This window comes from Theobroma cacao, chromosome 3 (assembly GCF_053813885.1).
Source record: "Theobroma cacao isolate CCN51 chromosome 3, ASM5381388v1, whole genome shotgun sequence".
NCBI classification, from domain to species: Eukaryota; Viridiplantae; Streptophyta; class Magnoliopsida; order Malvales; family Malvaceae; genus Theobroma; species Theobroma cacao.
Genome location: NC_142641.1, coordinates 461,127 through 476,533, shown reverse-complemented (window position 1 = coordinate 476,533; position 15,407 = coordinate 461,127). Strand labels below are relative to the sequence as shown.

At 37.4% G+C, this 15,407-nt stretch overlaps 2 protein-coding genes across 3 annotated transcripts; both read right to left on the bottom strand.

The window, feature by feature from the left end:
* Positions 1-7,466: 7,466 nt before the first annotated feature.
* On the bottom strand, positions 7,467-14,571 carry LOC18603862 (F-box protein At5g65850-like). Of its 2 annotated transcripts, XR_016025289.1 has the most exons (3): positions 14,255-14,571; positions 12,030-13,910; positions 7,467-11,825 (listed from the first exon to the last, which is right to left on the bottom strand). XR_016025289.1 is itself a non-coding variant. In XM_007036092.3 (2 exons), the coding sequence occupies exon 2, from the start codon at positions 13,860-13,862 to the stop codon at positions 12,750-12,752; it is 1,113 nt and encodes a 370-aa protein (XP_007036154.3). In that variant the 5' UTR covers positions 13,863-13,910; positions 14,255-14,571; the 3' UTR covers positions 11,995-12,749. The 2 variants fall into 2 exon arrangements, 1 of the variants encoding a protein (XP_007036154.3); XM_007036092.3 differs by lacking the exon at positions 7,467-11,825 and having other exon boundaries at positions 11,995-13,910.
* LOC148763418 (uncharacterized) lies at positions 9,243-11,449 on the bottom strand. Its single transcript, XM_088804326.1, has 5 exons — positions 11,149-11,449; positions 10,622-11,026; positions 9,965-10,153; positions 9,593-9,736; positions 9,243-9,493 (listed from the first exon to the last, which is right to left on the bottom strand). Exons 1-5 carry the CDS (start codon positions 11,447-11,449, stop codon positions 9,243-9,245), a joined length of 1,290 nt encoding a protein of 429 aa, XP_088660452.1.
* Positions 14,572-15,407: the final 836 nt, after the last annotated feature.

Sequence of the window (15,407 nt, the reverse complement as noted above, 5' to 3'; positions counted from 1 at the left end):
TAGAGCTATAGGGGTTAGGCCCTAAAATAAAAAGTCCCATCAAGCTATCTCCAAGAGTTGTTTCTCCCCAAAGTGAAGACCCTGCTTGAACTTAGTAGCTTTCAGTGGATTATCGCAAAAGTTTAAGATCTTGTGACAACTAGTGATTGGATCAAACCCAAAGAAGATTATGCAAAAGTAAGTAGAAAGGGGAGTTAGAGAGGTAGGACGGTAAAGATATGGTGAAGTAATAGTTTGTTGAGTATAAGGTTGAAGATGGTGGCACAAAGGCCAAAGTCCATGAAGATGAAAAGGAAACGTATGCCAAGGAGAGAGGGCACAGCTTGAGGACAAGAGAAACCAGGAGAGAGAGGTGGCGACCAAGAAGAGTAATCTCAACTCTCGAGTGAGAGAGCAAAGTTGCCTTTGGTTTGATTTTCTTAATGGTTCAAGTGAAATATGTGTTGATTGCAAACTTTTTTATATCTGGTAAAAGAGAAATGCTAAAGTATCCCTTATTTGTTTGTCTAATATAAAATGAAATGAAATTCCTCTGTCATAACTGAAAAATTCTTCAGGAGATTTTCTACAAACTTTCTTGTTGTTGTATTGCTGAAACAATTTTGTTAGTACAAGTTGTAGCAGTCTACTTTCATTTATAGTAATTTTCCTACTAAGAAGAAAAAGAGAAATTAGAAAACCAAAAACAATAGCTTCCATTGCAATTTCAAATACCCCTGACTTGAGATCAATGGCAAGGTGCATCATTTAATTGCCACCATGAATTTGTTGAGCTTTTAATCTAGTGGCAAGATGAAATCCATGTCTAATTTGCAAAAATAACTACTTTATCCATAATGTTAAGATGCATAGACAGGCCAACAAAAACAGTTTCCATCCCTATCTCCAATAATCTTTCACTCTGGTTGTTAAAACATCTAAAACTTACAAATAGCTAGCAACAAGAATAGATTAACTAAAAAAAATGATGAGAGAGAGAGAGGTGCAGAAGGTTGGTAGGGTATCCGTAAGGGGAGAGAGCTTTAAGGTAAAGGACATGAATCGAGAGAGAATTACAAAAGGAACCATGGAAGTGGGTTTAGGGATTTCGACAAGTGAAAGAGTAAAGTTTTTCGACCTTTGTTGATAACTTGAGTATAGATGGTCTGTGGAGGGATGTTAAGGATTTATTTGACCAATTTGGTGTTGTGTTTGATGTCTATCTCCCAAGGATTGTAAGGAACTGGGCCACATGTTTTGCTTTTGTGCGGTATAAATCTAGAGAGGAATTTAATAGAGCGATGGAGATAGGGCATAAGTTCCTTTTGAGAGGGAGATATCTTCACATCAATGAGTAGATAGAGTTGCAAAGGTCAAAAGGGACAACAACGACAATTCTAGAGAGAGCTTAAAAGAAGTTAAACATGGAGAAAGAAAGGGATCCTTATAGGATGTTATCATCGATGGCAACAAGATGGTGAAAGAGGTACGTAAACAGAAGGGGAGATAGCTTTAGGTTCTCATGAGCAACTCAAAAGTGAGAAAAAATTAAAAGGAATCATAGTGGAATTTAATGAGCAGGATGTTGAATGGGTCAGAAGAAGTGTTATAGGAAGACTCAAAGAACCATTCTGTTGTAAGGAAATCCAATGCAAATTGTTCTGTGTTGGAGTTATGGACAGAGTAAGGCTGGCCCAAGGTTTGAATGTGGTGGTGACTTTTAATGAAGGTTAAGAAATTAAAGGTATCCTTGGGCAGCATAAGGACATGTTGGAGCAGTGACTTGTTAAGACTAAACTGTGCAATTTAGAGATGGATGATATAAAATACGTTGTTTGGGTTACAGTGGAAGAACTAGCTATCTAGTTGTGGCAAATGAAGACTTTTAAAGCATTAGAGAGCACTTGGGGGAAGTATATGGGAGTAGATTCAGATATAGAAAAAAAGAAGTAATTTGATTATGCCATCATTAAGGTGAAGGTGACTAGCAAAAGGTAAGTGCCGATATGTCTTTAAATACTAGTTAATGGAGTCATGTTCACCATGAGAGCAAGAACAGTAGGGTAAGAAAAAAGTAAACTGGAGGAGAGCATTTCGACACTAGAGGGATGGTTCTCAAGGAGATCACCAGTAGGAAAGTTTGAGGAAAGTCAAAAGAAACCATTAGGGAAAGAGGGAACAAAGTGGAGCCCATAGGGATAGATGACGTGGTAGCAATCAAGGAACATATAGATAGGATTAAAAGAAAGAAAAACGCAATGGAAAAGCTAACTGATAACAGAGATAGGAAACTTAACCTTGTAGTGACTAGTGTTGGCTAAGAAAAAATTTATAGTACCAAGAGGGGTGACTCGAGAAGTGAACAGAGCTCATTGGAAGGAAATTTTGAATTAAAAAAAAAACTCTAAAAGGAGAAACAAAGGAAAGGCCAAAGCAAAAGATATGGGCTGCACAAGGAGAGCTCAAGATAAGTTCGACATTTATGATGGGATAGGGCTGAACAAGGAAAAAAATGACAGCAAGAGGAAAAATGAGCCTAAATTAAAAGAGAAATGGATTAGTGCAAGTAAGGAAAAAAGCCCACAAATGCAAGAAGGTGATTTTAGTTACTATGGGCTTGAAAAAGCTTGTAACTTTAATTATAGGGGAATAAAGACGAGCTCTTTTCAAAAGTCCATATTGGGTTCCTGGAAAAATCCAAGAAGGTCTAGGTGACTATAGTAAAAAAGGCCTAAAGCTAAAAAATAATCTGGATATTGAAGTTTTGATGGATTGGGGGAAGGCATACAACAAAGAGTTAAGTGAAGGAAGTTTTCTTGTTGATTTTAGGGGAGAGGTTAACTAGTACAAAGAAGACGAGATTAATAGAAGTGAAGATCCATTGGATGAGTCAAGTGGGAAAGACAACTTTGGAGAAGAACGAACTCAAGTTTAGTGGAGAAAGGGATTGACAAAGTCGAGAGTTTTTGTTTCAATAGTGTCGTTCTCTGAGGATGTAGTTTTGATTGACCTAATGAAAAACCGACCTGGGAATAAAGAAGTAAATGATGGAAACGACAAAAGGTAAAGAGAAAAACAAATAAAGAAAGTAGAACAAACAGAAATGAAAAGAAGGCAAAGGGTAAGAGTAATAGAGTTGGGGGGAAGGAAAGCACGACGAGGTTAAAGGCAAAGCCATAAATTGAGACTAAAATTAGAAGTGAAAAAATTAGGAAAAAATCTGTTACAACCCTAAATATCAATGGTTCTGTTGGGCTTGACTTTGCAATAAAAAGAGAAAAGGTAATTAAGGTTTACACAGGGTTTGAGGTTAAAGATTGATGATAGAAATGAAAGACATAGGCTTTTTAGGTATGATAAAAGAGGTTAGTGTCTCAATTTTAATGCTTATTCTTTCTTGGAATCTTAGGGAAATTTGTAGGAGAGAAGAAAAAAAGGCTTTAAGAAGAGCCATTCAAAAGTGCAAGCTAAATTTTGTTTTCGTGCAAGAGATTAAAATTCAAAACCCATATGAAGGGTTATATGAAAAGTTGTGGCATAAGGAGAGAATTTTGGGTAAGGTAGTCAAATTGGAGGGAAGACCTAGAGGGTTACTACGTATGTGGCAAAAGAGTTTTTTCAACCTTGAAAAGAATGTGACACATAGGAATTTTATTTTGCTAGCAAGGGTGATCAAAAGGATAAACACTAAATATGGTTGGGGTACATGAACACTCTTAATGATGAGGGAGAAAGAAGTGAAGTTTGGAATGAGCTGATTCAAGTTATATTGAGATTAGGGGTTATGTGGGTGCTTTGGGGAGATTTCAACTATGTTAGGGGAGAGGAGGAAAGAATAGGGAGAGGTGATATATGGAGGGCTACAACAAAGTTTAATGAGTTTATTAATGAAGCAGGATTGATTGATTTACTTTTAATGGGAAGGAAGTTCACGTGGTGCAACAATCGAAAAGACCCAACTTTTAGTAGATTAGATCGTTTTCTTGATTGATGATAAGTTCTTAGAGAGGGAAGCTAATCAAATTCAAAAGTGCCTATTAGTATCGATTTTGGATCATAATCCAATTGTGCTTGGACTGTGTAAAATGGATTAGGGGCCGAGGCCATTTAAAATCTTTTCCCATTGGTTGGATGAAGTTAGCTTCCATAAATAATGGAAGAGTATTGGAGATAGAAATGAGATGAGAACAATACCAGAAAAGGTTTATGGAGCATACTTAAAGGGCTCATACCCATTTTTAAGTCTTCGCAGAAAAGAGAGTTTTGTGAAACTGAGCAAAGAATAAGTAATTTGGAGACTAAACTTTAATATTTTAATGATAAATAGGGAATCAAGGGGGGGAATAGTGAGTATCAAGACATAATTGTTAAAGTTAAGGTTGAATTATGGAAGTTATATAGGGTGGAGGAATGAGAATGGCAGCAAAAATCAAGAGTTAAATGAATGTTGAGGAAAGATAGAAATACGAAGTTTTTTCATGTAATGGCCTCAAAAGAAGAAACAATCTGATTTAATAATTGAGTGTTGGGGACAGATGATGTCGAAGGCAAAAGAAGAGGGGTTGTGTTAGGGGGTTCCCATTAGGAGAAACAAATCAAGTATCTCATACTTATAATTCGTTGATGTCACTATGGTGTTGTATAAACTTGTGGTTAAGAATCTTCGAAATGTATAAAGAGTTTTGAGGAGCTTCTAAGTGATTTTCAAACTTAAAATAAACTTTTATAAAAACAGTCTAATGGGCATAGGGGTAGCAGATCACTTGATAAAGAGGGGGGTGAAAAACATTGGATGTAGGGTGGATCGGTCCTTGTTCTTAACTTTCTCGTATGTACACCTTATACCAGAGAAGGAAATTGTCAGATTCTTTAACTCCACATACGGAGAATGTGTGGGAAGGGTATACGTGCATTCGCCAGCCCCATGGAATAAAAGCCAGACACCGCTATTCGGGAAGCTTGTTTTCAAGGAAGCTAGTATTCCACTAATGATGACTACTTTTTGAACAAAGCAATGCATGTTCACCATTAATGGCAAGTTGCTCTGGTGCAAGAAGTTTGAGCCCGTGAAGATGCATTCCCCGAAATGGAGCAATAAGTAAAATACTTAATTTATTGCATTTGCAACTCTGCAAGCATGATGCGTTGATATAAATATCAATAACAATTATTATCAATAAAAAAAAACTACATATCTCGGATTGCCTGTAGAAGTTAATCATAACTTCTTGAGTATTTGGAAACCAGTTATAGAAAAGTTTGAAAATAATTGTCTGGGTGGAAATTAAAGGTTCTTTCCATAGGAGGGAGGGTGACGTTGTTGAGATCAGTTTTGACCAACCTCCCCATTTTTTACATGTCACTTTTCCAAATCTCGAAATGAGTTGTTAAACAACTTGAAAAAATTAAGAGGAGGTTATTGTGGGAGGGGATGGATGAAAAAAGGAAAGTGCACTATATTGGCAAGACAAAGTGTGTGACTACAAGGAAAATGGAGGGCTTGGGATTATTGAGCTTGAATTGAAAAATCAGCATTGCTTAATAAGTGCATTTAGAGGTATGGGAGTGAACAAAATAGTTTGTGGAAAGAAGTGATGAAAAATCCTACTAACATTCTGCCTAAGACAAACACTAATAGAAAGGCTTTGAGAGTATGGAATAATATTATCAAACCTCTTTCCCCAACTAACAATTTTTCTATGTAGGTACCTTCTAACATTTAAATGATGGTGGGTGATAGGAGTAGGATAAAGTTTTGGTCAGACCTAAGGTTTGGAGAAGTTACGCTACAAGAACTTTTTCTAAGGATGTTTGCCCTTGCATAGAACAAAGAGGGATTCATTAATGAACAAGGAATATAGAGCAAAAATGTATGGACGTGGAAAGTTGAGAAGACAACCATTTGGATGGGAGCAAAACCAGTGGTAACAACTTAATCACTTTATTGGTGAATTTCACTTATGTAAGGAGCTGCCAGATTCGATTGCACATAAAAAGTCTACTTTGGGGCTTTACACTATTAAATCTTTCTACAAGTAGGTGCTTAAAAGAGATTCTTTTGAAGAAAATGTTTGGAGGAACATATGGACCAATCTTGCGTCACATCGGATTGAAGTGTTTTATTGGCAAGCTTTTCACAAGAAAGTGGCTATCAAGTATGAGCTTACGAGAAAGAGCTTGATAAGTTAGGAGGCTATGACATGTGAATTGTGTAACGGGGATTAAGAGATTATGTGACATCTTCTCATTCATTGCCAGGAAGTATGGAGAGTGTGGCAGTGGTGGGGAAAGGAATTGGGGGTTGAATGGGTTATCTTTGCTGATTTGATTAGTGTTTTTCACTTATGGAATGGAGTGGAAATTAGATAAGGGAACAATTCTGTCTAGAAAATGGGTTTCTATGCTATAATATGGTCAATATGGTTTTATCGAAATGATAAAGTGTTTAGAGGCGTGAAATGGAAAGCTGGTCAAATTAAGAATTGCGACATAAGCAAAAGCTAAATGGCCTGAAGAGTATGGCTTGATTCTTGACACATATAGGTTTTTAGTCATGGTGCGAGGTTGAGGGAAAACAAAACGAACAAAAAAGTTAAGGAATGGTGTACTCCACCATGTGGCGTTATGAAGTTCAATATGGATGGAACAACCCAAGGCTACCTCGGTGAAGTTAGGATGGGGGGGTTATGAGGAACGAAGATTGATGCATAAAAATTGTTTTCGCCAAATCCATAAGGGTGGAAGACTATAGCGTGGCTGAAATTAGAGCTATAAGGGAGGCTTTCATTGCTTTGCAACCTCTAAATGGTGCCAAACACACAATCTCGCAATTGAGAGTGACTCATAAAATGTAGTCAAATGGACTAATAATTCATCGGAAGCCCCTTGGAGACTTAGGAAATGGGTCTTGCACATTGAAAAACTGAAGAAGGAAATGAAGAAATGGGAGATTAAACACATTTTTAGAGAAAGTAACCAGCTGGCTGACAGCCTTGCTAAAGTTGGTGTGCAAAGGCAAGGTGAGCTGTTTAAGGTCTCTGAGTAATCTGTTTTGGTTATGATGCAATTGGTTTACGGGAGGATGTTTTTCTGTTTTCAGATGTTGGTTGGGAAAGGTTGACTCTTCAGATCTTATGATGTGGTCGTGGTTTTTGTGTGCTTTGAGCTTGTGTTTGTTGGATGATTTTTGTTGAGCTGCTGCATGTACAGGTGCATTATGTTGAGCATTGTACAGGTCATGTTTCCCTTTTTGTTAGGACCCGCTTTTGTTTTTGGGATCAAAATTGTTTGTGTTGGTTCAATACTTTAAACAAGGATACTGCTTGGTTTTTATGGGGTTGTTGTCCCGAGTTTCAAATGCTAGGATGATTGTATGACTGTGCAAAGTGCATTGTGATTGGGATGTGTTAAAATTTTTCAAAATTAATTGAAGAACATAAAAATGAAGAACAAAGGAGCTGGGAGCAGAAGTTTTTGATGAAGAAAAATTGGGGAATAAAAATCACCTTTTCGCTCTTTTGTTGAGTGTATATATATGAGTACTAGCAACCCATCCGAAATACTCGGCATTGAAACAGGAAACAAGAAAAGAAAAACAGCTATGCACAGCAGCAGAAAATGGGTTTCTGTGCCCTGCAACGACCTTCAACAGCTAAGAAAGAAAAACATACAGCAAGGAAATAAAAACGTGGCTTTTCAGCCTAACATCCAACAAAAACAAAACGACACTGGCAAGAGGCGTTTAAGCCATCAAACAGAAACAAAATAAAACCCAAAATGACAGCATATTGAACGTTTTATTAAACTAAAAACCATTAAGAACTTCTTTCTTCCAGTTGACCTTGATGCCTGATACTTTTCCTTTCGATTTACCAGCTGAAATTACAGAGCTCTCAACACACCTCCTTAATTCCAGATGAGTAAACTCCCAATTTACCTCTCAAATATTCAAACTGCTCTGTACTCAAACATTTAGTAAATATGTTTGCTAGTTGTTCATTGGTAGGATAGTATTTCAGCTCAATTTCCCCTTCTTTTACTACTTCCCTTAAGGCATGGAACTTAACTCTGATATGCTTAGTGCGCCCATGTTGAACTGGATTCTTAGCTATAGCAATAGCAGATTGGTTATCAAATTATAGCACTATTCCCTTGTTCTGTGAGAACCCCAATTCAGCTAAGATCTTTCTTAACCAGAGTGCCTGGTTTGTAGTTGCAAGCAGTGGCTATATATTCTGCTTCTGCAGATGATTGAGCCACTACTTCTTATTTCTTTGAACTCCAAGAGAAGACTCCATTTCCAAATGAAAAAAAGTATCCACTTGTACTTTTAGAGTCATCTAGTGAACCTGCCCAATCACTGTTAGAACATCCTTGAAGTTCACCACTTTCAGCTCTTACATACTTCACACCATAATCTTTTGTACTTCTAACATATCTGAGAATGCGTTTAGCTGCAGTAAAATGAATAATTGTTGGAGCCTGCATATACCTGGACAAAATACTTGTTGCAAACATTAGATCAGGTCTGGTTGCAGCAAGGTACAATAAAGATCCAATAATGCTCCTATAAAGTTTCTCATTTGCATCAGTTGTCCCATCTTGCTTGCAAAATTTAGCACTTGTAGCTAGTGGAGTTTTAATAGCCTTGTAGTGATCCAATTGAAATTTTTTCAATAAGTCCTGAGCATGCTTTGACTGACGAATAACTATAGATTTGGATGATTGAATAAATTCATCCCAAGAAAATAGGTCATCAGTAGATCAATCATTTCAAAGTCTTTCAGCATCTGTGACTTGAACTCAGCTAAGCAATCAATCTCAGGACCAGTGACAAGTAGGTCATCAGCATTCACTGCCACTATTAGATTAACTGCATCATTACCCTTTTTTATATAGAGTGTTACTTCAGTAGAACTTCTGATAAAACCTTGATTTAGCAAGTGCGCATCCATTCTCTCATACCAAGCCCTTGGTGCTTGTTTGAGAGCATAAAGAGCTTTTACCAATTTACAAACCTTGGCTTCAGAACCCTTTTCAACAAAACCATTAAGTTGTTCAACATATATGTCTTCCTTCAAGTAACCATTCAAAAAAGCTGATTTTATATCAAAATGATAGATTAACCAACCTTCTCTTGCAGACAAGGCTGCCAGCAACCTTATTGTATCATGTCTGGCCACAGGTGCATATGTTTCCATGTAGTCCACACCATATATCTGAGCAAATCCCTTAACTACTAGTCTTGCTTTGTATTTGTTCACTTAACCATCTGGATTCACTTTAGTTCTGTAAATCCATTTGACACCTAGAATATTGTGATCTGTTGACCTGTCCACTAGCACCCAAGTTTTGTTCTTCCATATCATGTTCATTTCAGCTTCCATGGCCTGTTTCCAATGTTCATCAGAGGCAACTTCAGCATATGAGCTAGGTTTTGAGATTGCTACATGACATCTAGCATAAACATCTGATAGACTTCTTGTTCCTCTCATTGGCATCTCATCCACATCATCTGAATTCAACTCAAATTGCTATTTTGTCAACTGATTTTCTACTAAAACATAGTTATCTAACCCTACAACTTGCTTGGCTTCCCAGTTCCACAACTTGCCTTCATCAAACACTACATCTCTGTTGATGAATAACTTCATACTTTTGACATCTAGCTGCCTGTAACCTTTTGAAGCTTCACTATACCCAAGATGGATGGCTAACATAGACTTACTGTCCAGCTTGGTTCTTCTTGCATCTGGAACTTTAGCAAAGCATATACATCCAAAGACTTTTAGATGTTTAACTGAAGGTTTCATGTCATACTAGGCTTCATATGGAGTTTTGCTTGCCAAAGCTCTAGTAAAAGTCAAATTTAGCAGATAGTTAGCAGTATTAATTGCTTCTGCCCACAAGAACTTAGGTAACTTCTTCTCAAACAGCAAACACCTAGCCATTTTAATTAAAGTTCTGTTCTTTCTTTTTGAGACACCATTCTGTTGAGGGCTATAAGGCGCAGTCAGTTGATGCACTATGCCTAATTTGCTTAAATATTCTTTAAACTCATTAGCAGTATACTCAGCCCCATTATCACTCTTGAGCTTCTTAATAGTTAAGCTCATTTGATTTTCAACCAAGGCTTTGAACTTAGTAAATACCTTAAAGGCATCAGACTTTAACTCTAAAAAATAAATCCAACAGAACCTAGTGTAATCATCAATAAAGAGCATATAATACTTGCTTCCATTCAAAGATGGTGTTTGCATTGGTTCTCTAATATCAGTATGCAGCAATTGCAGCTTACAAGATGCTTTCCAGGTTCGACTTTATGGAAATGATGCTCTCCTCTGCTTGCCATACTGACACACTTCACATATCTTGTTTAAGTTTGCCATGTGAGGCAACCCATCAACCAAACAATTCGAGGCCATTAAACTCAGTGAATCATAGTTCACATGTCCAAACCTCTTGTGCCACAATTCAATATCAGACAAAGTGCATTTGAAAGCAATATGGTTTAGAGTCATCCAGTTTAATGGGAAACATTTGTTTCTCATTTTCACTGTGAAAAGTTCAACACCAGTTGGATCCTTCACTATGCAAGCTTTGTCTTTGAAATTCAATTCAAAGCCTTCATCCACCAACTAACCTACGCTTAGCAAGTTTTGACTCACATCAGGAGTAAAATAAACATTTACCACTAACTTAATGCCATTTAGTGTCTGCACTCCCACTATACTTGTTCCAAGGATCAATAGCATATCACCATTTCCAACTTCCATTTGAGTTCTAAAATTCTCATTCAAACTGATAAAATTCTCTTTGCAGCCAGTCAAGTGGTTTGAGCATCCACTATCCAACAACCAAACATTGTTTTTCTCCTTACTTTTTACCTTCTTAACCATGAAAAGTACTTCATTATCTGCTTGATGCTCTTCAACCACAGCTACATTCTCATCAGCACTATTGCCTTTGTTTTTACACACTTTCTCCACATGACCCTGCTGGTGACACCTCCTGCATTTAACATTTGGTCGAAACCAGCAAAACTTCTCTGTATAATTTGTTTTTTTACAATGAGAGCATGGTGGAAATGACTTCTTAGTTTCTCCATGTTTTCTTTCATCTAACTTATTTCCTTTATCTTTCTTTTCAGTTTCATTTTCCTAGAATTACCATTTTCAGGTTTCACATTTTTTGATCTCACTACCAGGGCATTCTCAACAAGACCTTTCTGCCTGAAAGCTCTCCTCTGCTCTAAGCCTTCCAGTGCACTCACAAGTTCCTTTAAGGTCATCTGACTAATGTCCCTAGAGTCCTCTAATGATAAGATTTTTGACTCATACTTTTCTGGTAATGCTACCAGCATCTTGCTTACTAACCTTTCCTCATCCATCTCCTTCCCTAGCAGCCTAAGTTGATTCACTAACCCCAACATCTTCCCAGAAAATTCTCTGATAGTCTCATTATCCTCCATTTACAGCATTTCAAATTGTCTAGACATATTCAAAGCTTGGATTCTTCTAGTTCGATCACTACCATAAAATTCCTCTCTTAAATGATCCCATACATCCTTTGGGTTATCTAAATGCATTATCCTAGAGAAAATCTCATCAGAAATTGTAGATTGTAAACTGGAAAGAGCCTTATACCTCTTTGACTTGTCTTCCTCAAACTACCTTATCTGAGCTAAGGTTGGATTAGCATAATGTTGCTCTGGTTTAGTCCCGATCTCCACCACCTCCTAAAGACGGAAGGCCTTGAGATAGGACTGTATCTTCACCGACCAAAAAACATAATTTTCTCCAGTGAAAACTGGAGGAGCAGAGGTGCTAAATCCAATTGTAGCCATTCTCACAAACCAAAGCAGAAAAACAGGAATTCGTAAGCAACAGTGAATAACAAACAACAAACTAGAAAATAGTCCCTCAAGATCACTTTAAGGCTCTGATACCATGTTAAAATTTCTCAAGATTAATTGAAGAACACAAAAATGAAGAACAAAGGAGTTGGGAGCAGAAGTTTTTGATGAAGAAAAATTAGGGAATAAAAATCACCTTTTCATTCTTTTGTTGAGTGTATATATATGAGTACTAACAACCCATCCGAAATACTCGGCATTGAAACAGGAAACAAGAGAAGAAAAATAGTTATGCACAGCAGCAAAAAATGGGTTTTCGTGTCCTGCAACGGCCTTCAACAGCTAAGAAAGAAAAACATATAGCAAAGAAATAAAAACGTGGCTTTTCAACCTAACATCCAGCAAAAACAAAACGACACTGGCAAGAGGCGTTTAAGCCATCAAACAGAAACAAAATAAAACCCAAAACGACAGCACATTGAACGTTTCATTAAACTAAAAACCATTAAAAACTTCTTTCTTCCAGTTGACCTTGGCGCCTGATACTTTTCCTTCCTTTTTACCAGCTGGAATTACAGAGCTCTCAAAATGATGCTTAGGGTTTGGGGTGCTTCTGCGGCTGGGGGTTGTATCAATTGTATAGGGCGTAGGTTTTTCTCTTTTGGGGAGGATTTTGTTATGATGTTCTGTAATCTAAGAATATAAGAGCAAAATCATCTTATACTGACCAAAGATGAATGTTTGTTCCCTCAGTTATGAATACAACTGAACTTTCAAAGAAAAAAAAACAAGAATAGATTAACTGTTCTATATATGAATATTTCAACAGGTTGCTTAACTTCACGAGCTGAATTCTAAATTAAAACAAATGAACAAGATATTGAAGGTTCAGAAGGAGGCTGATGGGAGTAATTACTTATGCCAAGCACAAAATGTTCTGCTCATAATTGGTGACTTTAACAGCGTTGGAAGAAAAATCAAGAGGCCGCTGTTCAGGCAGTCCAGACAATTCAATCCGTCTCATTCTCCTATGCAGATCATAGATATACACGCAAAAGTGCTTCAACAAAGTGCATGGTGCCAGCAAAATCTCACCTGTATGAATGGTGCCAACAACCAAAAAGTTTTTGTACCCATCAATTTCTTTCCAGAAAGTAGGGAAGGTGATACTATGTCCAATCCATTCATTCCTAAGATGGTCTTCTAACAGCCAAATGTTGATAGAATTGGACTGAGAATCAAATTGAGTATCAACAAGGGCCAAGCGCCCAGCAAATTGTATTAAATCACTTCTCCAATTGAAGACACGTTCTGGAAGTCGAATCTCATGGAATTTCTCCATGTGGAGATGAAATGCAATTAGGACTGAAGAGTGATGGCACTTGAAATATATGATCCCATCGATGCAAACGCTTTCCCTCTTAGGAGAATGAGAGGGTCCGCCACCAAGCAGTCTCCAGGAGTTGTTTGTCCCCAAAGTATAGACCCTGTACTCAGTAGCCTTCCCTGAAACAGCCCAAGTGTTCAAGACCTTGTAACACTCAGTGATGGGATCAAACCCAAATGAGTTCACGCAAAAGGAAGTAGAAGCAGCAGCTGGAGAGTTGGGAGGGCAAACGAATGGTAAAGTAATAGCCTGTCGAGTACTGGGGTTAAAGATGGTGGCACAAAGGCCAAAGTCCATGCAGATTATCCCATTAACTGAAGGGGTAGTGTAGCGGGAGAATCGAGGAGGGATGGTCCTGAGGTGAACAGCTGATACTGACACAGACCCTTCATGAAGCTCTGCGGAGAAGAACATCTGAGCAGATTGAAGCTCGGTGGAACAGCTTATGATAATGGTTGGTGTCAATAGGGACCTGGATTTGATCCTGGAATATGGACTTGAATGCATTTTGGCAAAATCTTGGCAGGTTATAATGGAGGAGCAGATCCTGGAAACACACCTGAATCTTACCAGGGACTTAACAGGAAGGTCTGTGAAAATGTCGAAGATCACATCGAAAGGAATCTGTTTCCTGGTCTCCATGTTTCAGTATCTTTGTCTTTGCTAACGATTGTGTTGAGGTTACCAGACCTGAATTACAGCCAAAAGTCAAACCTGATCCTCAGGTCTCAGTGTTTATCAGAAAACTAAATGTTCTACTAAGTAGATGAAAACATCAAAACCCCTAGTAAGGGAAGTTGAAATTTTTCCAAGGAGAAACCCATGCCTGCTTCCAAAGTTCAGAGACTGACAAAAAATTAATCCCCAATACCTACAACTCGAAAATGTAAACTAGTTTTTGCATTTGGCAATGATCAGAAAGGTCAAGGAGCAAGCTGATGCTCATAAATCACAAGTCGATACCATCAAGATTGACACTAAAAAGCTCAAAAAATCATTAATTAATCCAAGAGAGATGAAAGCAATAAGCATACCACAAACGCCAAGGAGAGGAAGAAGAAGGAGAAGGCGAGAGAGTCAGAAAATTGTTTGCAGTTGACCAAGTTTCTTCAACAACAGGTCAGATAACCGCGAACCGAACGCAAATGGGTTGGTATTGAACTGCTACCAGTTCCCAATTCTTCATTTTCTTAATCATAAATAAGAAAATTTTTGGTTCCTAAAAGGTACAATAGGGAGGTTTTCCTAGGGAAAATGACTGTTTGCTGCGGTCTATTTATTTTTATTCTCTTTCAGGAAAATTGGTAAATTGCTCGGTAGGTAAAGAAATAAGAAAGATATTTTCCATATTCTCAAGCATATGGTTGAACTTGATGCACAATTTCCACTTTCCAATTAATGGTTTTTTCCCATGTAAGTAAGATTCAAATTCTACATTTGTGTCATTCTCTTGATATTATTCTGATCATATCAATATGTCGAGAAGAATTGTAATCATATGCTCCAATATTTCATATCTGTTAAAATAAATATACAAATTATCTATTATAACTCTGTCTGGATAATTTGTACAGTAATCTTAACAATATGGAAATTTATTAAATTGGTTTTGACAAGGAAACATGAACTTCTGCCTTAAAAAGAGAAAAACAAAACAGAAATTGAATGATCCAACAGTGCTTCTGCATACCAAACACGCCAAACGCCTGTTTTCTTCTTTCTCTGTCAGCGCAATGAACCAAAGCTTTTAAAGCTTTCTTCTCTGATGTCAAAGCAGTAACATAACCCTTTTTGTTTCTTTTTCTCTTCTGGGTTGTCTTTAGTGTTGCTGGGGTGAGAATGGAGGACGAGGTGTCGTTGGAGAAGAGGAAGAAACGGAAGGAGCTTTATTGGGCTTCAGTAATGGTGATGGTGTGATCTTGTTCTTTGTCCTATTGCTTCTTCACTCAATGATGAAGGTACCTTTTTTCTCTGGGTGGCGTAGTTTGTAAATGTAGTTGTTTCTGTTGCTCAACCAAAAAAAAAAAAGGGAAAACAGCAAAGACTGCAAGGTAGGCATTAACATGAACATATCGGTTCAAGAATTTTCTGCTTTTAATTACATTTTTTAACCCAATATTTGATTCCTTTTGTTAAATCTGTACATTCAACAATTTGTTTAGATCAATCATTAAATATCAAGAAAAA

What these genes read in the sequence shown, in the direction of transcription:
- LOC18603862 (XM_007036092.3), bottom strand. Translation starts at nt 13,862, where the DNA reads ATGGAGACCAGGAAACAGATTCCTTTCGATGTGATCTTCGACATTTTC.
- LOC148763418 (XM_088804326.1), bottom strand. Translation starts at nt 11,449, where the DNA reads ATGGAGGATAATGAGACTATCAGAGAATTTTCTGGGAAGATGTTGGGG. An exon ending in TCAAAACTTGCTAAGCGTAG is followed by an intron (nt 10,154 to 10,621) that starts GTTAGTTGGTGG and finishes TTTATTTTTTAG; the next exon opens with AGTTAAAGTCTGATGCCTTT. An exon ending in AGATGTAGTGTTTGATGAAG is followed by an intron (nt 9,494 to 9,592) that starts GCAAGTTGTGGA and finishes AGTTGAATTCAG; the next exon opens with ATGATGTGGATGAGATGCCA.